The sequence below is a fragment of the Dermacentor albipictus genome, chromosome 2 (genome assembly GCF_038994185.2).
Source record: "Dermacentor albipictus isolate Rhodes 1998 colony chromosome 2, USDA_Dalb.pri_finalv2, whole genome shotgun sequence".
NCBI lineage: Eukaryota > Metazoa > Arthropoda > Arachnida > Ixodida > Ixodidae > Dermacentor > Dermacentor albipictus.
Genome location: NC_091822.1, coordinates 30,879,683 through 30,904,017, shown reverse-complemented (window position 1 = coordinate 30,904,017; position 24,335 = coordinate 30,879,683). Strand labels below are relative to the sequence as shown.

The 24,335-nt window shown below is 45.9% G+C and overlaps 1 protein-coding gene across 2 annotated transcripts in view; it reads left to right on the top strand.

The window, feature by feature from the left end:
• l(3)80Fj (lethal (3) 80Fj) overlaps positions 1-24,335 on the top strand; it is a 372,965-nt gene that overhangs the window by 135,957 nt on the left and 212,673 nt on the right. For both annotated transcript variants that reach the window (XM_065426472.2, XM_065426473.2), the window contains exons 21-24: positions 2,332-2,425; positions 3,235-3,351; positions 11,991-12,201; positions 20,239-20,531. In XM_065426472.2, coding sequence (XP_065282544.1) covers positions 2,332-2,425; positions 3,235-3,351; positions 11,991-12,201; positions 20,239-20,531 — 715 coding nt within the window. The remainder of the gene's footprint in view (positions 1-2,331; positions 2,426-3,234; positions 3,352-11,990; positions 12,202-20,238; positions 20,532-24,335) is intronic.

Genomic DNA, 24,335 nt, shown 5'->3' with positions numbered 1-24,335 from the left:
TCTTTCGCTGTGCATTTTACTAACACCTTCCTTCTGTTTTCTTTTTAAATAAAATAGATATTACTCCTTACTATTCAAACTGGATTAAGTCATTTTTTTTTTGTTTCAGCATGCTTACTAGAGAGTGACAGCATTGGGCAACGTGGTGTCAGCCTGTCTTGACATAAAACAAAGTTCTGGCTCATTCAGGGAATTTCGCAAAGGTGCTCAGGGAAAACCTGGAAAACTCAGGGAATTTAGAAATGTCAACTTGGTAGACACCCTGTAACTAACGTCAAAATGTAGCAAAACATACATATCTGCGCGTATGAGCCGCTTGTTCTACCCTGAGACAAATCAATATAAGTGGCTGAGCCACTTAAAGGACTGTAACTGTCGTGCAGACACATATATTACGTGCTGTTATTTGATTCTCGTTTTTGTTTTGGCTTATTTTGAGCTCGATTAATTATATATACAGGTGAATATGCTGCAGCTATTGCGTTGTCGGTTCGACGGCTGATCACATGGTGTTTGGTCGAGCGATCATGGTCAGCACGCTGATTTTTTCAGTGCCGTCAAGAAGAACGCTTGTTGCACTACAAGAACTCGCGCCCGTCGGTTGCGGGGTTGTCGGCGTATTATAATCAAATAGTCGCAGGGACACAGTGCTGAACAGACGGCGAATCGTTGGCATCAGTGTCTTGTCGGTCTCTTATTGACCCAGTGTTACTGCACCCTAAACGAGTACGTCAAGTCAGGCACGCGCTGCCACCACCAGCAAGAGTGGCCCGACTCTGGAAGAATGCATCAGCAACGTGATGTTTTTGAGGTGTCGCCCAAGTGTAACGCAGGGGTTTATCGATAAATCTGATAGCCTTCAACGCAAGGCGGCAACTATGTGGTTCATGATGCAGTCCGGACGAAGCACTGGCTGCTTTCTTTTTTGAAGTGGAGTTGCAGTCTTACGCTATGCACATTTTCGGTACCGCACCCACGTAGAGCTATAGACCAGTGGAGTACCAATGCTGTGCATGGCACAAGTGTTCACTGCAGTGAGCGTCCGTTCACTTTATTTGTTATTATATTAATTTTTTTATGCGAAGCATATTACGAGGGCTCAACCCAGCTCCTCAGGCGCGGCGGTGACCATGAAATCACGTGACACCGTGACGTCACGACAGAGGAGAAGTGGCTTTGGCTCAACTCTTGCAAGACGGGCTGGGTGGGAATCGAACCAGGGTCTCCGGAGTGTGGGACGGAGACGCTACCACTGAGCCACGAGTACGATGCTTCAAAGCGGTACAAAAGCGCCTCTAGTGAATGCGGTGTTGCCTTAGAAACGAGCTGTTTCTAAGGCTCAGGCGTGCGACGCTTGCTCAGGCGCACATTTCGTTGCCGCGCCGAACGCTGCGTTGCTCGACGCTCACCGCGTCCAATGCGGGGCGCGTAGTCGCTGGCGGGTCGACGGGAACGCTGTCGCGTTCCACTCTTGAAGGCGAAGCAGGGTAACGCATGAGTTGTTTCTTCGTCTAGCCGAACCAAATATAGCCAAGGAACAGCAGTTCACCAGGCTAAACAGTGGTTCAACAACTAAAATAAAGGCTAGTATGCTTCGCATCCTGGGCTTAACCTTAGCTAAGCCACAGCCATTTTTTTTTTTTTTCCGTGTGCTTTCTCTCAATATCTGGCTGCACAGCCGTGTGCGCATTTCTTCCAAACGTTTCACGACTAATCTGCTGGGGCAGGGTGCGTGTGCCGTCGCGCCATGAAAGAGGCGGATTGGCCTCTGCTCCTTGTACCATTGGCTCACAAAACTTCATTTGCTTCTATCTCAACCATCACTTTTTAAATACTGTTGCAGTAGAACGCTCCTTTTGAAGCTGCCCATGCAATGCAAAACTTTCCTAGTGGTGCCTTGTGAAGGGCACTTTTGAGAAAAATCTGGACATTTGTGGTACAATTCTTTGATTCTTTTCGTTGTTACTGGATACACCAACTTGTCACTCCTGATAACACATTTGCCACCTGAGGTCGATCATAGAGCATGAAAATTGGCCCTGAGTAGAGTCTGATTTGCAGTCTTTTTATGCTGACTTTGTTTTCCATTTTGTTCTTGCACACTAACACAAAGTGTGCTGAGCTCGCCATTGAAGTGGCACCTACGAATGATGCCAGTGGCCTTCCAAGTTTACACTATGAATGATGTCCTTTGCTTGCTCCTTTGAGAAAGATTTCAAGAACAAAGAGGGGTGGGTATGTGAGTTGTCATGATGCAGTGCTTAAAGCTTGTAAGACTCCTTGAGTCAGTCTTGCCATCTTGCCAAGCATTTCCCACCTCTTTTTGTGCAGTGTTGTTGAGGCCACATCTGAGTCAAAGAACATCAAGCGTGAGAGCAAGGTGTACTCATACAAGGAGCAAATGGAGGAGATTGAGTTGAAGAAGGTGAGAAGGAGCCCATATTTCCTCTTGTCTTATAGCACCCATCTCTTGCAAGTGTGCGTGCATGTATAGGTTTGCGTCCAACCAATGTTTGGGCACTTTGGGGTGGACATGAAGAGACTAGCTAAGACCGAGCTGCATACAGAACTATTTGTGCTGCCTGTGTTTCACTTAAAATTAAGTCGGACTGTAGTTGAGTGTTTCATGGCCTGTGTCTTGAATGCACCAAAGGGTCACCATAAGAATTCTGCCAGTAGATCTCTGTTGGCAAACACAATCCACCAGAAGAATGAGTAAATCATCTGGTGAGGCATCTCGGACAACCTGACTGAGCAAAGGTGCTTTCTTTAATTATTTTTGGGGAAACTAGGTACTAAGAGAAGCACTATAGGTGTTCGACTGGACTCGGGAAATTGGCTTCCTTCAGCAGAACAAAGTCACTACCACCATTTTTCTCAGTAATGGTGAACTGGGTGTGGCTTGGAAAACTTCTAACAGGTAGTTCTGCTGCTCGAGCAAAATGTGTTTCGCTTTAAGCTCCTTGTGCTAATAGAACACACTCGCACCACCGTGGTGGCTCAGTACGTATTCTGCTGCTGCGTCGGGGTATCAATTCTCAGTTGGGGTGGCCAAATTCTGATTGCGGAAGAAATGAAAAAATGCTTGTGTACCAAGGTTTGGGTGCACGTCCAATGAAGGTTGGGTCACAGAGGAGAGTCGTGATGTTTCTCCCTCCAAATGCCAGGATGTGCTCGTGTTGCTCAGATGTGTCATCATCAGATTGTTACTCATACCTGTTGGTGGGTGTGCAGGAGCTGGAGGCTAAGAAGAAGACCAAGGTGCAGGAGCCCGAGCTCACCAAGAAGCAGAAGGAAGTGATGGAAGCCCAGCTGCAGAAGGAGCATGCCGTGCGCCTGCGTATACGCAAGGTACTGCACTTGTGTACCCACGGCCAGGAATACTGTCACCCGCCGTGGTTGCTCAGTGGCTATGGTGTTGGGCTGCTGAGCACGAGGTCGCGGGATCGAATCCCGGCCACGGCGGCCGCATTTCGATGGGGGCGAAATGCGAAAACACCCGTGTGCTTAGATTTAGGTGCACGTTAAAGAACCCCAGGTGGTCTAAATTTCCGGAGTCCTCCGCTACGGCGTGCCTCATAATCAGAAAGTGGTTTTGGCACGTAAAACCCCAAATATTATTTATTATTATAGGAATACTGTCAAGCCCGTTTATAATGATCCCAGATATAACGCTTTTTCTGCTGAGGCGGCCTCATTTCACTGCATTTGCAATTTTCTTACTCTGCTCATTCAAACTGAGTCCAGATATAGCAAACATTTTCGAAAGCACTCTACATTTACAATTAACACTTAATTAATCTGCAGAAAACTAATGTAATGCTTAACAGTCTCGGAAGAGAACAGCAATTTACAATAGGCAGCGAGGCACTGGAAGTCGTAAGGGAATACATCTACTTAGGGCAGGTAGTGATGGCGGATCCGATCATGAGATGGAAATAATCAGAAGAATAAGAATGGGCTGGGGTGCGTTTGGCAGGCATTCTCAGATCATGAACAGCAGGTTGCCATTATCCCTCAAGAGAAAAGTATATAATAGCCGTGTCTTACCAGTACTCACCTACGGGGCAGAAACCTGGAGGCTTACGAAAAGGGATCTACTCAAATTGAGGACGACGCAACGAGCTATGGAAAGAAGAATGATAGGTGTAACGTTAAGGGATAAGAAAAGAGCAGATTGGGTGAGAGAACAAACGCGAGTTAATGACATTTTAGTTGAAATCAAGAAAAAGAAATGGGCATGGGCAGGACATTTAATGAAGAGGGAAGATAACCGATGATCATTAAGAGTTATGGAATGGATCCCAAGGGAAGGGAAGCGTAGCAGGGGGCGGCAGAAAGTTAGGTGGGCAGATGAGATTAAGAAGTTTGCAGGGACGACATGGCCACAATTAGTACATGACCGCGGTTGTTGTAGAAGTATGGGAGAGGCCTTTGTCCTGCAGTGGGCGTAACCAGGCTGATGATGATGATGACTTAAAGCCAGGCCGTGGCAAAAGGAGGGTGCACACAAAGTGCTGAAGCATGCGAGTGCGATCGAAGTGGCCGCACGAAAGCGCCCGCCCCCCTCAAGTCTCACTGGGGAGAGGAGTGAGCGACGCTTTCACAAGCCGCGACAAAAGTAACTCGTTTTAATCATCATCATCATCAGCCTGGCTACGGCCACTGCAGGGCAAAGGCCTCTCCCATACTTATCTACCTACCCTGATTGTGGCCATGTTGTCCCGGCGAACTTCTTTCTCTCATCCGCCCACCTAACTTTCTGCCGCACCCTTGCTACGCTTCCCTTATCTTGGAATCCTGTCCATAACCCTTAATGACCATCGGTTATCTTCCCTCCTCATTACATTTCCTTTCTATGCCAATTTATTTTTCTTGATTTCAACTAAGATGTCATTAACTCGTGTTCGTTCCCTCACCCAATCTGCTCTTTTCTTATCCCTTAACGTTACACACCCATCATTCTTCTTTCCATAGCTCGTTGCGTCGTCCTCAATTTAGGCAGAACCCTTTTCGTAAGCCTCCAGGTTTCTGCCCCGTAGGTGAGTACTGTTAAGACACAGCTGTTCTGCACTTTTCTTTTGAGGGATAATGGCAACCGGCTGTTCATAATCTGAGAATGCCTGCCAAACGCACCCCAGCCCATTCTTATTCTTCTGATTATTTCAGTCTCATGATCCGGATCCACGGTCACTACCTGCCCTAAGTGGATATATTCCCTTACCACTTCCAATGCCTCGCTACCTATTGTCAACTGCTGTTCTCTTCCGAGACTGTTAAACATTACTTTAGTTTTCTGCAGGTTAATTTTTAGACCCACCCTTCTGCTTCGCCTCTCCAGGTCAGTGTGCATGCATTGCAATCGGTCCCCCGAGTTACTGATCAAGGCAATATCATCCGCGAATCGCAAGTTACTAAGGTATTCTCCATCAACTTTTATCCCCAATTCTTCCCTCTCCAGGTCTCTGAATACCTCCTGTAAACACGCTGTGAATAGCATAGGAGGGATCGTATCTCCCTGCCTGAGGCCTTTCTTTATTGGGATTTTGTTGCTTTCTTTATGGAGGACTACGGTAGCTGTGGAGCCGCTATACGTGCCGTGCACGCCGACGGACGCGCCACTGGTGGCGGCCTTGCGCAGAACACGCACTGTGTTTAATAATCTTGGGTCAATAAAGCTGTGTTTGTTGGCAATCTGACTCCGGAGCCTTATCTGCGCCATGTCAGAGAGCTGACGAACCTGAAGTGGAGTAGGGTCTTGCCATTTGCTGACCGTCACTCATAGTTTGAGCCTTGTGCAAACCCATCTCCACATGCTTGGCACAACCATGGGAAGCCAAGGGAGAATTAACAAAAAAAAAAGCATAGGTGAAATTAATTGTGGCACTACGAGGTTTATTGACTGTTAGTGGGGATCGCAGTCACGTCAGATCTAGCACAGAGAGCAGCCGAGCAATTCCAGTGAGCAGGAACAGAGACACCGACCCTTTGGTCACTGTCTTTCTCACTTCAGGAACCATGTGGCCACAGTAATACTTATGCTATTTTCATCCTTACAATGGCCCAACGAGAGAGGAGTAGCCATCCTGGTGACTCACGGTCACGACACGATAAGGGGATCATACAGTTTAGGCCGGTGGACGTGCACTGTCTCACGACCACGACACCGCAGATCGTCGGATGGAGTCAGAGGTTCGACCACATAGTTTACAGCAGATGTACAGGCGACATTCTGATAGGGTCCGTGGTATTAAGCCATCAGCTTAGATGAAAGACCGAGAATGTGAGGCAGAATCCATAACCAAACGAGGAAGCCGACACGGAAAGTGGCAGTGCTCAGGTCGTTGTCATGCTGATTCCGCTGGTGAGCTTGACTCTCCGTCGTGAAGGTAATGGCAATTTGGCGACATTCTTCAGCCTACTTGGCTACTTCTGATATCGGCCTAAATTCGGAGGTGTCGAGTTGGTATGGCAAAAACGGAAGACACTTTGTTGAGACTAAAGTGTGAAACGGCGGAAGCCTGACACCATTGCCAATGACGATTTGTTGCGTCGGAAACACCACGGAGGCACTCAACTCGTGCACTGTTATGTGAATGTTTGTTTGTTTATTAAATGCCTGCAAAATCATTCTGGATGAAGCGTCTGTTCAAGTAGTTTATGGCCGCCTGGAACTGTTGCAGCACCGTTTGTGGATCAGGAGGAGACGCATCTTCCATGGCGATGTTGGTGTGTAGTTGGCCATCCTCATCATGCACTTCACTCGATTGGCTTGTACTTGCTCGGCTTGCCACGGCGAGATGACGGTCACAGCGCTTCCAAGGTTCATTTGCCTTGGTACCTGGAGATGCAGCGAGTCGCTTCAAACGCATTGCCTCTGTTGCGTTGGCTCGCCGCGTCCCTGGACTCCGTGGTGCCGGATGCGCCTCGCCGCCCTGATACATGCGACGTATGTACTCAGTTTCTCATGAGCGCCGCTTGTGTTCAGCGGCTGCCGCATGTCGCATGTTGGGAGACACTGGTTTGGCAAGACGAGGCATCCTTCCCACACGATACCGCAAAGTAAACTGCCGCCACTGCTGCTGCCACACCACACCCAAGCAGACGGTCGCCACAAGCGCCTGACGACAGTGACGTCACAGGCTCACGGCGCACCGTCGAACACACAACGGCCATGCATGCCGATGTGATGAGTCATCCCGCATGGTGGCGAACCACCCCGACACCCATACTTGATAACAGTGACGTCATGCACGCGAGCCAATCAGGAGGCGCATACCTGTGCCTAGCGACAGTGACATCACGACACAGAGAAGACCAACCAGGAAGCCGGAAAGCTGTGACAGTTTCTGCTAATGGCAGATGACCTTGACAATGAGCCATTAAAGGCTTCCGCCTTAATATACTGTATCGAGCGTGCACAAGTGTTCTCGTGCTTACAACAAGAACAGCGAAAAAGTTGTAGTTGCTTGAGTCGTGGTATTGTAAGCGTAGGTTACAGAGGGGAGAACCGTGACCCAGTTGGAGTAATTCAACGCAACATATGTATTGAGCATCTCGCCAAGAGTGCGAATGAAAGCGCTCAGTTAATCTGTCAGTCTGAGGATGGTACAAGGTAGATGTGCGGTGGATGACGTGGCACTCGGCAAGCAGAGCTTCAACCTCTTGGAAAAGGAAGACATGCCCTCTGTCACTGATAAGCTGAGGAGTTCTTCAGGACCACCATGTCAAAGCACAAAATTGTGCAGGATGAAGAAAGCAGCCTCGCGTGCTGTGTGGCAGGAAGGGCAGCTGTCTCAGCATATCGGGCAAGATGGTCAACATCAACGATTCTCCATCAGTTTCCAGGCGTAGTGCATGGGAGTGAGTCGTTAAGGTCGATGCCGACACGATTGAAATGCCGCGCAGGGCAAGATAAGGGCTGAAGAGCGCCAGTCGAGCGTTGCAGCAGCACTTTGCATTCTTGGCAGGCTTTGCATGCACAGATATACTTCAGGACAAAGCTGTACATACCGTGCCAGCAGAAGCGTTGGTGCAACCTTGCGTATGTTTTCCATACGCCTGCATGAGCACTCTGTGGGTCGGCATGAAAAGCAGTGCAGATGTCAGAGTGCATGTGACTAGGTATGACAAGAAGCCATTTGCGACCATCCGGTATGTTGTTCCAGCTGTAGAGCAGGTTGTCTCGCACGGTAAGATGAGAAGCTTGATGGCGGAGCGCGGAGGGCATGATGGTGATAGAATCCAACGAAAGGTCGAGCAGAGCAACAATTCGCAGAACCCTCCGTTGCTCCGAATGCATGGACACAATGTTGAGTGCTGTGATAGCGCTGTACTGTGATGAGAGAGATGCTGTATCATGAGGTAGTAGAAAGTGAGAAAGGGCATCCACGTCGGAGTGCTTGTGGCCAGACCTGTACACTACAGTAAAACATCGTTAAACTGTACCCACTTAAACAGCAGTTTCGTTTTAAAAGTAGTAAAGTCAAATCCCCGACTCAGCAGCCATTGAACGTAACGTGTTTTGTATCCGCATAAACCGTACCAGCTTATTGTGTACGTATCGGTAAACACGTAGTGTTTCCACTTTTCGTTGCGCAAACACGGCGGTGTGTCGTCTCCATCAGGCGGCCCGGCAGAACAACAAGCCTCAAAAATCAGCACAACGGCCTCCAAGCGCCCTGCGCGTTTGCGTGTTAAGCACCATCCACATCATTTCGGCGCCGTGCCAGAGAGCATTGTGGCGTCGTGCAAGCAAGAACTCGCATCACGCCGAAACTCGGATATAGAAGACACCGGGTGCTTAGCTTAGACGAAAAAAACGACATCGTTCGTGGTATCGAATGTGACGCGAAAAGTCGGCACTGGCACACGACATGCGTCTACTGTTGACTACGGTGTGTGGCATTTGGAATGCGAAGAAGTTGCTCGGCAGCGCTGCTGCGACCATAAAGAGATGTCGGCTACGAGGTTCGACTTTCCGCCATCGTTGCCTCTGTTGTTGCCGAAGTGTCGCCTAGTGACAGTGATAAGAACGACATGGAAAGTGACAGGGGGCAACTCAGGCCTGACAGTGGCAGAAGCTGCGCGTTACGTCAGCCTCATAAATGTAATCGTCGCGACGAGAACAGCACCTGCAATGAAAAGGTGCCCCGCGACTTCTGAAACACTACCGCGCCTGTGCACAGAGAATATGTAACGCCAATGAGGAATCTGCCATGTGAGTGTTTGCCGAGAAGAGGGGGCTGGCTGAAAAGCTGGCTCACAGCTTCAGCAAGTTTGAGGCCACTGTCATCACTGCTAGGCTGCTGGGCATCAAATGAAAATAACACGTTTGTCGCGTAAAGTAAATAAATACTGCATGTTTTTTCCCCTTTCATCACACCCTCTCCTTGTTCCGTATTTGACAAGTAAGTGGGCGATCTCATGCTGTTTCGGTTAAGCAGTACAACCGTATGGTACATACTTTTTTCTGAGCTCTGGCCAACTACAGTTTAACGACGAGGTTTCACTGTTTTTCAAAATAATTCTAGCATTTTTTTTCTTTTTAGATACAAGCGTATTTTGCAAAATTTACTTTAATTTTATTCAACAATCTTGCTTTTGGCAATTTATATTTGTTTCATGGAATAAAACTAAGGGTGTGCGAATATCAGTGTTTTCTAATACAAATCGAGTACGAATATTTAAGCTTTGAATATCGAATTGAATCTTGAGTAATGATGTGCACATGCATTTATTAGCAAGTTGGGCTCATTTGTTATTTTGGAACATTGCAATTACATTGTTAGTGTTTTCAAAACTAGAATAGTAAGCCATTATACTAAAACATTGTTTATTTGGTCCATGTTGACTTGGAAAATTTAGTAATTCCTACTAACCGTCCTTGGCAGCATGTGCCTTATTATACCACAGCAAATGCCCACCAAATCGGCGGCGTTTGATCCTATGCCAGTCGTCACTGAGCACACTTGCTGTCAAGCAATAAGCTCAGACTTAAGAGTGGCATTGCAAAAAGAAAAAAAAAAAGAAAAAGAAACCATCCACCCTGTCCGCAAACTCGTGCTCCTTGCTACCGAGAGGCTGGCTTTCCCACAAAGTCGCGACGTATGGTGGCTAAGTGTGCTTTGCAGGCAAAATTTCGCTAGCAGCACGAAATCATCGCAAAATTAAGTACAATATCGCCCCAATATTCATAGATTAGATAGAAGCAAATATTAAGAGCCATGTTTGCTCCTGCACAGGCAGCAATGTAATATATTCAATGTGATTTGAATATTCGTATCCAACCGAATATCCGTACATCTTTGAATATCTATTTTCTGAATGGAATACAAATATTAAAAATATAATAATCGATAATATTCGAACTTTTTGAATAGTCACACCCACCTACATAAGACTCATTAATAAAGGAATGCCTGAAAAATGAATTCGTTCTGCTTTGCTTTCATGTATTGTATAAAATTTTGAGTGTAATGGTTTCTCCAGAAAAAAAAAATGAAAGAAATCTTGTGTAACCTACAAGAAATGGCCATTGTCCTCATGGTAGGGAAAGAGTTAACAGAACTCAACTGCATGGGTACTGTGGTGGTAATCTTCTTGTCGAGTTTTTGGGGTGTTTGTGTATTTGTATAAGCTACCTGGCCCTTCGGAGCGTTAGGTAGTGCAACTCATGGCTTTCTACAGGCATATGACTGTACTTAATGAGACAACAATGGGAAATTGCTCCTACTACTTTTCACAATGTTGCATCCACGTGGTTGCCCCACACTGCAAGCGTGGCAGTACAACAGGGTCCACCCATCGTGTCGCTTGAGAAGAGCGTGCCTGTAGTTGCCTCTTGTGGTGCCATGGTTGAGCCACTTGCGGGCAATACAGAGAAACCTTGTTACTGCAAACACCACATTAACATACTTTTCGGAAATCCCCTGCTGACTTCTTATAGTTTCAGTCTAAAAATATTTTAGTACTATGAACTTCAGAATACTGAACTATTCAGGATAATGATTGTTATTCAGTTTCGCTGTGATGTTAACACCTAAGTACTACAAACTAATATTCTGAAATGTGGGTATTCTTGGACCTCCATGTATCCTTCATGGCAGCTGAAACATTGGGCTAGCAGACGACTAGGCACAGAGAGGGGATGTTGTGTCTCTTCCCTCTTTCTGCGCATGCCTCTTTCTTTCGCGCTTCTTTCTGCGGCTGAACTAGGTACGCGTGTGGTGAAATTTAACCTCTGCACTCGCGAGGATGCCACATGGTTGCACTTTGCACTTTCCAGACGGTGTTGTTTACACGCGCTTGCACTTTGACATAGTTCAGGTGTCTAAGCGAGACATTTGCACTGTTTGTAGCAAGAAATGTGAAAAAGAAACAAAAACAAGAAAATATTGGCGGCGTTTAAGGCAACATGGAGCTAGGTTTTTGTTTGTAGTTTTCTCAGTGTCAGCATCTGTTTTGCGCACGTCACTCTTATTATACAGTGCTGCAGTGGTGCATGGCGGTCGAACCTATGTAAAATAGCAACAGCATGTGCTGAGAGCCAAAGTGACATTTTCGTGAATAGCTTATATGGTGACAACTTATGAACTGATAGGTTGATGGGCGTAACGATTAATTTTGAGGCTTTCATTACGAAAATCGTTCAGAATAACGGATAATTGACCATGGTCCACTGAAGTTTGTTATATCAAGATTTCACTGTATAAGGAGCAAAAGGTGCAACAAAGAAGGTGGCCAACCTGAACCAAGAACCATGTTTCTTGTTTGTCTTCATTCTGAAGTAAAAACATTTATATACTTCTTCAGTACTCATTGACGCAGAAATGTTCTTTTCTGTTTTTAATTTAGTTTGTTTGATACCCCGGCCACATCATATACCTTTCTTTCTGGAGTAAAAAAAAAAATTTACCATTCCGGTTCTATAACTAGCTGCGGACTACTCTTCATTGACTCCTTTTCTTCCGGTACTTTTTGCAATGCAGCTAGCAGGCTCAGTGGAGCATGCCATGTTGTTGCTGGAATCGGTGATTGCGGCACCTGCGTCCTCGGTGTGCCTGTATGGGGCACCCCTGTACCCCCAGCTGGTGCAGGCCCTGACAGCCCTGTTCAGCAGTCGCCTGGCAGCACCCATTGTGGTGCCAGCCTACCTGCGCCTCAAGGATGTCCTCTTTGCACCGGATTTGGCCCACTTTGGTGAGTCCCCTCCTAGCTGTGGCAATGTTGATATTCTAGCAATTTTTAACGCATTCGCATCCTTAGGGTATTTCACGCACTTTCTGTGGTCTTTGTGTGTGTGGGGGGGGGGGGTGTACATAGTATCTTTGTGCGTCTCGGTGTGCGCGCGCGCGCGCGCACGCGCTTGTGTGTGTGTGTGTGTGTGTGTGTGTGTGTGTGTGTGTGTGTGTCAAACTGTTTTTCTACCTACCTGGTTCACTGGGTAGTATATGGTCGAATAGGTAGCTCATCGGCTGTGATAAGGCAACAGGGTTCGAAACCAACCACCAGGTCAACATGGGTTACTGAGTATGTGCCAATGTGTACATACGTGCACTCTTCGACGGGCCTCTTTCCGCTCGCATAATGCAAAGACGTGGGATCGTTCCCCACCTGCGGCTAGTTGTTTTTCCATCCAGTTTCATTTCCATTAATTTATCATTTCTTTAATTCAGTTAGTAAGTACAAGTAATTTCCTCCCTCCTTGGTGTCTTTGTTTATTGACTTCTTATGTTACAGTTCCTGTGTCAAACAGAAAATTGACCGAAATTGCGCCACGCTGTGCCAGAACAGCTTTGGCCTGTGTGCTCCAGCACTGGCCATTAACAGCGAGCGTATTCATTCTCCGAAAAGAGTACAGCCGTTCACATTCTGCACACCGTGCTCTGACGCTGGCCATACAGTTTAACGTAATTTTTTTCGCTTATAACACTGGACTTTCGGAGTGGCCAGCACACATGTGGCCACTCATGACTGTCATCGCTGCTGTCGGTACGGCCAGGGTGGCTGTATTTAGAGGATACTAGAATACTGTTGCGTGGGCCGAGTGAAAAAACAACGGAAAGTAAACTGAGGACACTCTGAGCAAACTAGAACCTTTTTCAACTGTTTTTCACTCGCGCCCAGTGCTTCATTATCTTGTTGCCACTGTGGCCTCTGGTTTTGGTCTAGTACTGTTGGCGTGAATATAAATGCATGCCGTAACGAACACCTTTGATGTGTAAGGACAGTCTGTAATGACAGCAACTGTTTTTTTTGGGGGGGGGGGGGGGGGCCTGCACAATAATTCAGGTGCTTTTGCAGAATTTCCACGTACGTTTAGAGTCAGTGTTTGAGGACGTCTGGAATTTTTGTCGCAAATCTTTTTGCCGTCTGAATTTCCTGACTTTTTCGCCGTGACTCCAGGTCTGAAACAGCATTAATCAAAGCCACTGCCATTTTGATTATATCACAGCCTCAAACCAGCGCTCTCGCATGCCAATTCGCTGGCTGACACCCCTGCAGGAACGCTAGGCCTAGCTGCTTCAGACATTCAATGCCAAGTTTCTTGTTGTTTGGTGCCATAATTTTCATTGTAAAAATTTGACGCTGTTGGCAATTGAGCTGAATCCACCTCTGTAGTCCTGACTGATGGCTTTGAAGCACAGAAAAAGTGCTAAGTTGCATCATGCCAATTTTTTTTTTTTTTAAGTCAGCTTCGCTGCAATATAGGAGTGTTACGCAGTCAAGCATGTGCAAGTTTTGCGGTGAAGCATAGCAAGAGTGTAAAGGAGCAACTGTGAATGGAGACGTTACATATTCCGTAATTGTACACACAGGCACCTGCCATCTCCTGTTGACGTACACTACGAACTACGATATGGCTAAGAAATGTACTGACAGGCCTCCAGAGCCATTTCAGTCGTGCCTGTGACGATTTGAGCTTTAGGGGCATAAACACGCATGCAATCATTTTTTTCGGATGCTTTTGCGGCCACTAAGAAGTCCAAAAGATTTTGTTTAGACTTAGTGGAATGCACATGCAGTGTTACTACAAACATGGTGGAGGCTTGACACCTCGCTGGCAAAAAAATAATCAAGATGTGCGCGTGTTAGTTAAAGGCATGTCTACTCTTGAATGAAGGCATAGGCATCGCGCCACATCTGAACGGGCCACACTGTGAAGAAAGTTGCGAGACCCTTGCCACTGCAAGCACCACTTCACCATGAAATGACAATTGCAGCTTCTGCACTAATTTTTGTACTGAATAGAATCAAGGATTGCAGATTTCTTCACTAAATAAGGATGCATTGGTGTACTACTAAGCATTTATTTATGCTTTTCTTGATACCCTCCATAATACATTCTCTTAATTCGGACATTCTTTCCGGTCTCGTGACCATTACCAAAATTTGACAATCTTTTCTTACCATTGTGTGAGTTAAGCATTTACCTATATGCTGCAATAAAAATTATGATAATGCAATGCCTGGATAATCGAGACGTTACTCTTACGAAATTGCAGGGAGCCAAAATTAGTGTTTTGTGAAAATGCAATAAAGGTTCAAGCACAAACTAAAGTCATTTTTAATTTCATACTACTACAAAGAATATTCATGCTGCGCGGTTAGCAGTCACCAGTAATATTATCAATGTGCCTATAGCTACTGAAACATAATCTAAAAAAGATAAATGGGACTTTTGCAGTTTTTTTTGTTTTCTAGGACCGATGTCATTCCTTAACCCTTTGAGGGTCGAATTATTTTGAAGAAAACTTTCCTGGGTGGTCAAATTATTTTATTGCGGATATTGAATGTACAAGATGTATAAAGTCGGGAATAAATAGTAAAAAAAATTAGGGAACAGTATTTTGGTGTCGGCATCACTCAGAACTGCAATATGTTCAATAGTATTTTAGAGTGTGGTACTCCTTGAAACACGAGTCTCCGCGCAGCCGCAGAGAGCGAGAATACCTCATGAGCGGCGGTGATAAATGAGCTAAGAGCCGTGCCAATCAAGATAGAAATCAACTTCCGCCGCCCCTGCGATAGCGGCTGACAAAGATAAATATCACGTTTCGCGCGCCTCCGTTGCGGCGGAACCGAAACCGCGAAAGCGCGTTGCCGCTGAGAGCGAGAATACCTCGCGAGTGGTGGTTATAAACAAGCTAAGAGCAGCGCCAATCAAGATAGAAATCAACTTCCACAGCATTTGCAAGAGAGTGCCGACAAAGAGAAAAGTGATGTTTCGCGCGCCTCCGTTGCGATCATGCGGCGAAACCGAAACCGCAAAAGGCGTGTGGCCGCAGTCTGCGCGACGCGCTGAAGCTTGAAGTCAGTTCTGTTTATCTCCCCAAGAAGGTAGCACAAATTTCACACGCTTCTTGTAAGACCTAAGAGGTAACAGCACCTCCCAGTAAGCGTGCATTGTCATTATGGCGCGAAATTTCAAACAGGGGGTCGAAACCGTACCCGTACGGCGAAGACCTTGCGGGACAGAAAACCGCCGCCGTACATGTACGGCAAAAACCTTTAAAGGGTTAATAGCCATAAAAGGCTGTCGTAAGATTCCTCAATGAACTTTGGCCAAGTTCATTTCCTTGCCATCTAATTTTTCTTTTTTAATTTTTGTGCTAAGAAGCATATGTGTGCATGCATTTATAGGTACTACTAAAGGCATACCAAAGAGCTTCTTGGGACATCCAAGCTGAATTTAAAGGCAAAGCAAAATCTTGAGACCAGGTACCATTCTAGAAAATCAGGGGGTTGTTATCCCTTGCACATTGTGACCGTAATTTGTGTTTCGGTACATTCTTTACACCTGCAGATTTGAAATGTATACCAAGTACAACTCTGTTTTCCTTTATTTCTTTCGCTGTTTGTTGTTCTTCTTCTCTTTTTTTTTTATAATGATCACCATTGTGATGGCCTTATGTGATACCCGGCAAGGGGTCTTTAAGGCTAAAAATTATGCAGATCCAATGCGCATTTTGGAAATGATGTAAAGTGAAGTTTTCGTAAAGCAATCAAATAAATTAGATACAACTGCTAATCTTCTGCAACAAATTTTGCAGCTTAGTCGTTACGTGCCTGCTCGACAAATAATAAAGACATGGAAAACCCCACCATGAACCACGTGATCCTCATGGCCTTGGATTACACAGTCTCGGGGATCAGCCCACCTTTTATCATGCCGTCTTCAGCATCAGCCCAGTTGACTAATGCACCATCTTCCATGATTACTCAGCAGGAAACAGACCAAGCACACGTGCCGAACCTTAAGAAGGCATAAGAAACTTTAGTTCACATCGTTTCCAAAATGTGAACTCTGGTGGATTAGCCAAGAATGAAAACACACTCAGTGGTACCGTAAAAACCGGAATATAGGTCGAACTTTTTTTCAAAAACCATCGCGAAAAGTCGCCCCTCGACTTATATACCGGACATTGGCGGAGAAACGACGGATGTCTTGCAACAATGGGCGGATGAAGTAAACAGGTGCCATCGCCACCAGCAGCACCGCGGCGTCTATGGCGGCGTGGCGACGTTGTGGCACCGGCATTTTGCGTTTCCATTGTCGCAAAGTTATATTAATTAAAGGCTGCATTTTCATTTTGTTTCAAAATGAGCGGAAGCCGACGTCAATTCACCGTCGCCTTCAAGAAAAAGGCGATTGAGTACGTGGAAGCCCACGGCAACCTGGCGGCACAGCGCGAACTTGAAGTATCCGAAAAGAGCATTCGGTAGTGGCGGAGGCAAAAGCAACGTACGTATTACAACTTGCAGCAACCAAAAGAAAACGTCATTTCGTGCCGGATCGCAGCAGACTGCAGAACTGGAAGGCAAGGTTGCGGAGTCCGTCCGAGAGCTGCGTGTAAGATCGCTGCCTGTGACTGCTGAATGCATCCGTTTGAAAGCGGTAGAGATCGCACGCGCCTATGGACTGGGCAGCGAGAAGCACTCGTCATCCGACTCTGATCAAATGCGTTGCTCTGATTCGGAGTAACGCTTGCGCACTTCGTGCCCTTCTGTGTACTGTACACCCTGCCAATTTTTAACAGTATCGCGCGACCATCGACCCGCGTGTTTGTCAGCACCTTGTCATCACGGCACAGAGCGGCGAAATAGCGAAAGTAGGGGCATGTGTACACATGCGCCTATCTCGTTTGTTTCGCTGCTCAGCGCCGTTAATAAGGTGCTGACAAGCACGCGGGTCGAAGGTCGCGCGATACCGCTAAAAACTTGGCCAGGTGCACAAGCGCACAGCATTTAAATAAATACTGTCACCATTGTGCAACCCCCTGAGTCGCATTTGTTTCACGGTAAGGGTGTCATGTCTTTCGGTACTTTTGCCAGTGAAAAATACCTTTTTTTTTTTTCATTTTGAGAATTCGTTAGTTGGGGGATCGACCTATATTCCGGTCCGACCTATAATCCGGTTTTTACGGTACATGCCTAATGGCAAAATCATAGGAGGTCAATGAAATCGAAGAAGCCGCTGAAGATAATGCGCTCTTTCATTAAGAAGTTGGCATGCTTTAGACATGCCTATAAGCCAACATTATGCGTCAACGTGTCACGCATGATTTTTTTTTTGTTGTTGTTGTTGTTGTTGTTGTTCACAGAACAGAGGTGCACCTACCCGCACTACTTTGGCAGTCAGGACTGGACTGGAAAACTTTATTACGGTCTGCAGGATGTGCTTAGTACAGGATTTATATGAGCCCATTAGTTGGCACTTGAAATCTGAGCACATATAAGTTTCCTATAAAGAATTAAGCCGCGATATAATAAACTTCAATATAATGAAATTCTTGATATAATGAAGTATTAAGCTTGGTATAATTTATTGCTTCTAGAACACCATGTATTTAGAACCTCAATATAAAGAAGTGCGTTTATAGATGATTTGAATAGAACGAAAATTTCACTGCCACTGCGAAGGAATACCAAGACAATAAATAGAAGCTTCTGCGAACGCAGGTGATTGAATGGTTGAATTTACAAGCGCTTGCCCACAAACACACCTCTCAAATCACATGCAACCAAGACCGACTGCCGAAGCCGAGCAATGTCATGTTCTGCATAAAGTCCAAGTGCAACAAGACCCTATTGCGCCCCGCGTGCTGTGTGTTGTGAGGGTTAGGCGAGAAGTATGGTGGCTTCATTTCGTTTCATTTTATTTTACTACCTTAAAGGCCCCAATAAATGGAGCGTTACATAAGGGGTGGCAGGAATAAAACTACGTAGTCACAATAACAGGAAGTTTTTTACATTTTCAACGAACTTGGATGGGCACATAACGACAGCAACGTCGTTAGGTAGGCCATTCCAGTCTGCAGCTGTGCGAGGGAAAAAGAATTTGAAAATGTGACAGTGCATGAGCGTGGACGGGCAACTTGTAGCTGATGGCTGGTGCGGTGTGATATGCAATTAGGGGGAAGGATGTAAGGTGCGATGCGCATAAGGCTATGAAAGAATTTGTGAAGTAAAGATAGGCTGGCAATGCGATGATGGAACGATAAGGGAGATAATGCAGGCAGTTTTTAAGGAGGAAACGCTGATATCAAAGGAATATGACTAGTGGATGAAACGAGCGGCGCAATTTTGTACAGATTCAAGATAATTAATTGGTTATGCTTGATGAGGATTCCAAATAGGCGATGCAAATTCTAGTTTTGACCTGACAAATGATTTGTAGGCTAATAATTTTACATGTTGAGGAGCATGATGTAGATTGCGTTTTAGAAATCCTAACGTCCTGTTGATATTAGGTTAGTAACATGAGAATTCCAGAAAAACCGCTCGAAAGTGTTACTCCTAAATACTTGTACGAATGAACTAGTTCTACCAGAACTTTAGAGATTACGTAAGGAAATACGAGAGAATTACGGCGATGGTGAATGGACAAATATTTACACTTACGTGGGGTAAGTTCCATTAGCCACTCATTACACCAGTCCTGGACAGCATTAAGATCACTTTGAAGAGAAGATCGGTCAGCAATGGAAGTAATAGCATGATATATCACACAATGGTCCGCGAACATACGCATGCTAGATGTTACGTTAAACGGTAAATCACTTATGTATATTAAGAAAAGTAGCAGGCTGAGCACGGATCCCTGCTGGACGCCTGATGTTACAGAGACTGAATTAGAATTCCTATTATTAATGGTGACGAATTGTGAACGATTAGTCAAGAATTCTTCAATGCACTTTAGTATATTAGGGGGAAAATTTAAGTGGGAAAGCTTTATGAGAAGGCGTTTATGGGGTACTTTATAAAATGCTTTAGCAAAATCTAAAAATATTACGTCATACTGAAGATTACAATCAAGGTTAGAGTGCAGATTGTGTAAGAAAGCGGCAAGCTGAGTCTCGAAGGAGTAACGGCGGTGAAACCCATGCTGGGCAGGATTGAATAAGTTATTCGAGTCGAGAAATGCCATGATGAGTGCAGTCTTCCCACGCGAGCAATGGAAAAGGGGGCAGGGGAGCAAGTGCATGACAACACGACCTAGAGCACAAAGGGGAGAAAGGGAGGGGCAGGTTGGTGCGCTTCTCTCCTTTTCCAGTGCAGCCATGTCAGCGTGGCCGACCGCATATGCAACGAGAGTGCCCTGTTTTAGAGGTTGTCTACTGCGTGTGCAAAGAGTGGGCAAGCCAAGATGGCATAGCATCACGTGCGCCCTCTTCCTGCGTGTTTAGTACGGGAGGTTGCATAGTTTTGAGTTACAGTCGTTGAAGTGAAAGGCAGATGAAGCATTTCTCCCCACTGCTGGCATTTTTCATGATAGTGTCGTCCCACTGTTGGGGACACTATCAGCCGTTCGGGCAGAGGGGACTTGGCTTCGTACCGCCGACATGAAGATATCGTTGACATGGCATGAAACTGCATTTTTCATCTTCTGCTCTCAAATTCAATAAAATGAATCATTTTCTCATTCAAATATGCTTTTTCCAATTGCCCGATAATTTGGAAAATTTGTGACCTCTTCCAAGTAAGAAAAATCTCTCAGCAACTGTAAATATATCGGTTAACTTTCAACATAGCAAAATTTCAATATAATGATGCAAATTGCTGATTTTACCGACTTCATTATATAAAGGTTTCACTTTATGTCCACAAAGACATCCAGTGAGAAATCAAAAACCCCCCGCCAAACTGTGGGAAGGTCGGCAAAGAATGCTTTGATTTGAAAATGATAATACTGAATGTGATCACAGTCTGCTCGCTGCCGTCTCTGGTTTTCAGCCTCGTCAGTGGGCTACCTGACACTGCGGCTAGCGAACCCCAGCTGCGAGTTGGACCCCCGGTGGACAGAGGAAGACATGGACTCGTGCATGGCGCGGGTGATCACTTGCTTCCACGACCTGGCCTGCTCCCCGACGAACGCTCGTCGTCTGCCCAGCCCTGCCTTCTGCTTCGCATTTCCGCTGCTACGTCTGCTATTGAGCAGCCCCGACACCAATGACACCCTGCTCACGCAATGCCTGCAGGTGCTGTCGGCACACTCTGTCATGCGTTGCACCGAACCCTTCAGCCTGGTCAGTTGGCTCTCATGGTATCACAACCAAAGTTGTATGTTGGTGAAGCAGAGCTCATTTATTTAGTTTTATTTATTCAGTTATCATATAGGCTGCTCGGTCAGAGTAAAACATGGTAGGGAAACGATAACAAAAAGAAGCAACAGTGACTTGCTGCAGAGGACTAATTCAGGGGCAAAACGTGATAGCATAGGGCACAGTACAAGGTAATAAATATAGTAGGCACTGCAGTTTACAGCATGTCATAATCACACAAGGGTCTAAACAAAGAAAAAAGCCACAAAATTTCTCATCCAAAGTAAAACAGTGTAGCAAGAAGCCCAGTATAAGAAATAACATTCTAAAAACATTGTAGTTCATTAAAAAAGGCACTGTACACACTAAAATGAAGAGGGTGTTGTGGTTTAAAACATAATAAATGAAAGATACGTAATATCCCACTATTTCATTGAATCTAAAAGCACTGGAAGCACAAAAAGGAAATATATACAAAGGCAAAAATTTTCAATTTCAACCAATAGCCTCTGTAAATAAACAAATGTGCAATGATTGAAAATGCTTGTGTTGCCTTCAACAAGTTCATTCATTTGGTGAGCAACTAGAATTGGTTTACCCACCACTGTAGCCCAGCGGCTATGGCACTGCACTGCTGAGCTCATGAGTTCAGTCCCAGCCAAGGCAGTTGCAGTGTGATAGAGACAATAATACTAACATGCCCATGTACAGTAAAAGCTTGTTAATTCGAATTCCGCCAGGATTCGAATCATACAAAATTCGAACTAATGAAAGTTGGAGAAAAAGAAGTGTTTGGTTAAGGTGCGTATATGGTCCGACGTAGTGTGAGCGCAGGCGCGCACATTCCATGTGGCATTTACGTGAACAACAACGTCTATAGTTCAAAGCCACTGGCACAGCCAACGTAACCGGATGCGGCCAACGCAGTCTGATGTGCCTGATTCAAGATGGCTCTCACTCCATCCATGCGATCGTTTCGCCGACTGCACCGACTTTACAATGCATGGCGCGGAGGGAAAAAAAGAAAGTTGCAGTTTCACCCGAAAGGCGAAGCAATCACGAGAGCAAATTAGTAGATAGCTATACGAAGGATAGTAGCTTTATCGAGCGTGTAAGCTCGTAAACATTCGCTTACTAACAAAATGAACAATCACGGTGTCACGCACACACAAGTAAACATGAACACAGCTCACTCAATGACTGTGGAAACTCACTGAAAAACACTGGAGTGTGGAATCGGGGCCGCAGTAGCAAGTGAGTTGACTTTCTTATATCTCTTGCTTCAGTGTGCACAAAACATTGAAAGCACAGCACATAAAGAGCTACCGGCAATATGCACATTCTGCAAGCATTCCAGATCGCTTTCAAGGTGATGCCCACGTTAGCATATACTTCGGCCATGTCGCAGATTGCTTTCAAGATAAGGCGCCTGCACGCGGGAACCACTGGTGAAGAACCCCCTCTCCCCTCGTCTCATCTCGTCTCACCCCCGTGCCTCGCGCGCAACAGGAGAGGGTGCGCTTTCACCCTCTCTTCACCATTCGTGCATTTGAGATTGAACCGTGTTCACTGGCTCACCCTCGCTCGCACATACAGCATATGGTGCGCAGCGACGATTTTATCGCCCTTAAACTTTATATAGAACCTCATGGCAACGCCACCAGCACAAATGCGCCTGGTGTGTCCATATAATTGCTATCGCAATAAAAGGGGCCCACGCCGCTTAGCCGATAGTAGCAGACAGCCATTCAAAATGGTCAAAGTGCCGTACGGGTTGGGGATCGTTCTGCGCATGCTCCGAAGAGAGCAGCCAATGGCGTGTGCGTCAAAGTCTAGAGGGGATGGCATGTCGACTGACGCAGCACAAGCGGCCTAGTGTGACTGGCCTCAAGCGATAGGCGACAAAAATGTTGGACTATATACGTGCCTTTGTGCTGCCGACATTCACCTCAGGACTGGGAGCTGTGCTCTAAAATGCTCTTGCAAAATGTACCACAAGCCTTTGTGACGTTGTTCTTCGTTGTACTTTTGTAGCTTCACTGCGGAGTTCCACTGTACGTACAGGTGGCTTCCAAGCATGCATCCCAGCAATGCATTCCTTTGAGTAATAGCCGTGAATGTCAAAGGCTATGTTTTTTGTACTGCAAACGCCGATAAACATCACGGCAGCTATGTTTCAGACATTACCTGGTGCTGCTTCTCGCCAGAACCTCGTAGAGAAAGAGCATAGCCTCCAAAATGTCACATGAAAAAAGAAAGAAAAGAAAAATAACTCAGAATCGCGTCCGCATTTTATGATAAAGGTCTTGAGAGAGCGAGAGAAGCGACCTGCAACAGAGGCGTTGGCCACACTAGGCCAGGTGCAAATGCTTCTTTCTCCATTCATGTCTAAACAAAGGGCCGCAGATGAAAAGAGCAAAGCGGCGCGGCCCGCGTATCGAAGCCAGCCTCACCAGCGTTGCCAATGTGCTCCCGCACGCTAGCACTCTCCCCCTCCTCGATGGCGCGAAGTTTGAATTATCGGTATCAGTGCACATTTCAGTGTGAATTCGCGGGATGCATTACATACTGCTTTCAATACATTGTTGGACGGACCGCGGCAGCTACTTCGAATTATCCATTTTGAATTAACGAGTTATGAATTAACGAGCTTTTTTAAAAATATTTAGTACCTGTGCCACACGGGCACAGAAAATGACATTAACTTTCTGATGCCTTAAGGGGGGACACTGCTATTGAAATGATGATCATCATCGTTTTCATCAATATTAATCACTTTTTAGTCTTATTAAGACTTTTGTGTTGATTTTCAAATAGATAATTAGTTTTGTTGTAGGTAAATTAATTTCTACAATAATTAACATTTCACTTACCGTATTTACTCGCATAATGTTCGCACTTTTTTTTTGTCAGAAAAATTGACGCAAAATCAGGGGTGCGATCATTACGCGGGTTAAATTTCCCGCGAAAAGAAAAAAATTTTTTTTCTTCCCGCGTTTGCTGCGAAACACCAAAACTAAAATGGCGGCCAGCGGAGTAAGCCAAACGCGCCGAACGCGATATTTTTTTTCTTCTCGTGAGTACATTACGTGCATCGAAACAGTTTCTCCCGTATCAGTAATAACTAATATCGTTAATATCGGCAAGTTTGCGGCAATAACGTAGCCATGTCCACTTTGAGGGGACAGAAACAGATGGGCGCGCTTAGCTGCCAGTGACATAGAAACACAGGGCCGGCATGCTGCGGAAACTGCGGCATCTGTCTTCACTACTATCCTAATACAGCACGTTTCCGCTAAGGGTGGGTGAATATCTTAGCCGTGTTACAAGCGTCGGCATATGAATACGGTACACTTTTAACGCATCACTGTAAACGTGGCTACTATCGTTGCCGCTCGCGATTTGTTGCGTCCCCACGAGTGCAGATGAGAAGAATTGAAAGGCGCCTTTTTTGTTGTTGACCACAGCCATTATAGAGCCTACACATAATAAGGGCAAGTTTGGTTGCAGCTTTTTTTTAGTCATGGAAGTGCGGAAAGGGATAAAAGTGTGGGGATGTCGCGGCTAGCGAAGGACGAATCCCAACATAAAAACGTAACGCTTCTTTATTCGGTGAATGATGCCAGCGGACGGGCATACCAACGCTACGTTCGTCACCGTAGCTGGTGGTAGAAGGCGGCTTTTATCAGCCAGGCAGCCTGTTCTTATAGCCACCGTCGGTGACGCATACCTCGGGTGACATGGCGGTGGCGCTATGCTTTATCGACCATGCAATCCATCGTGCAGCTG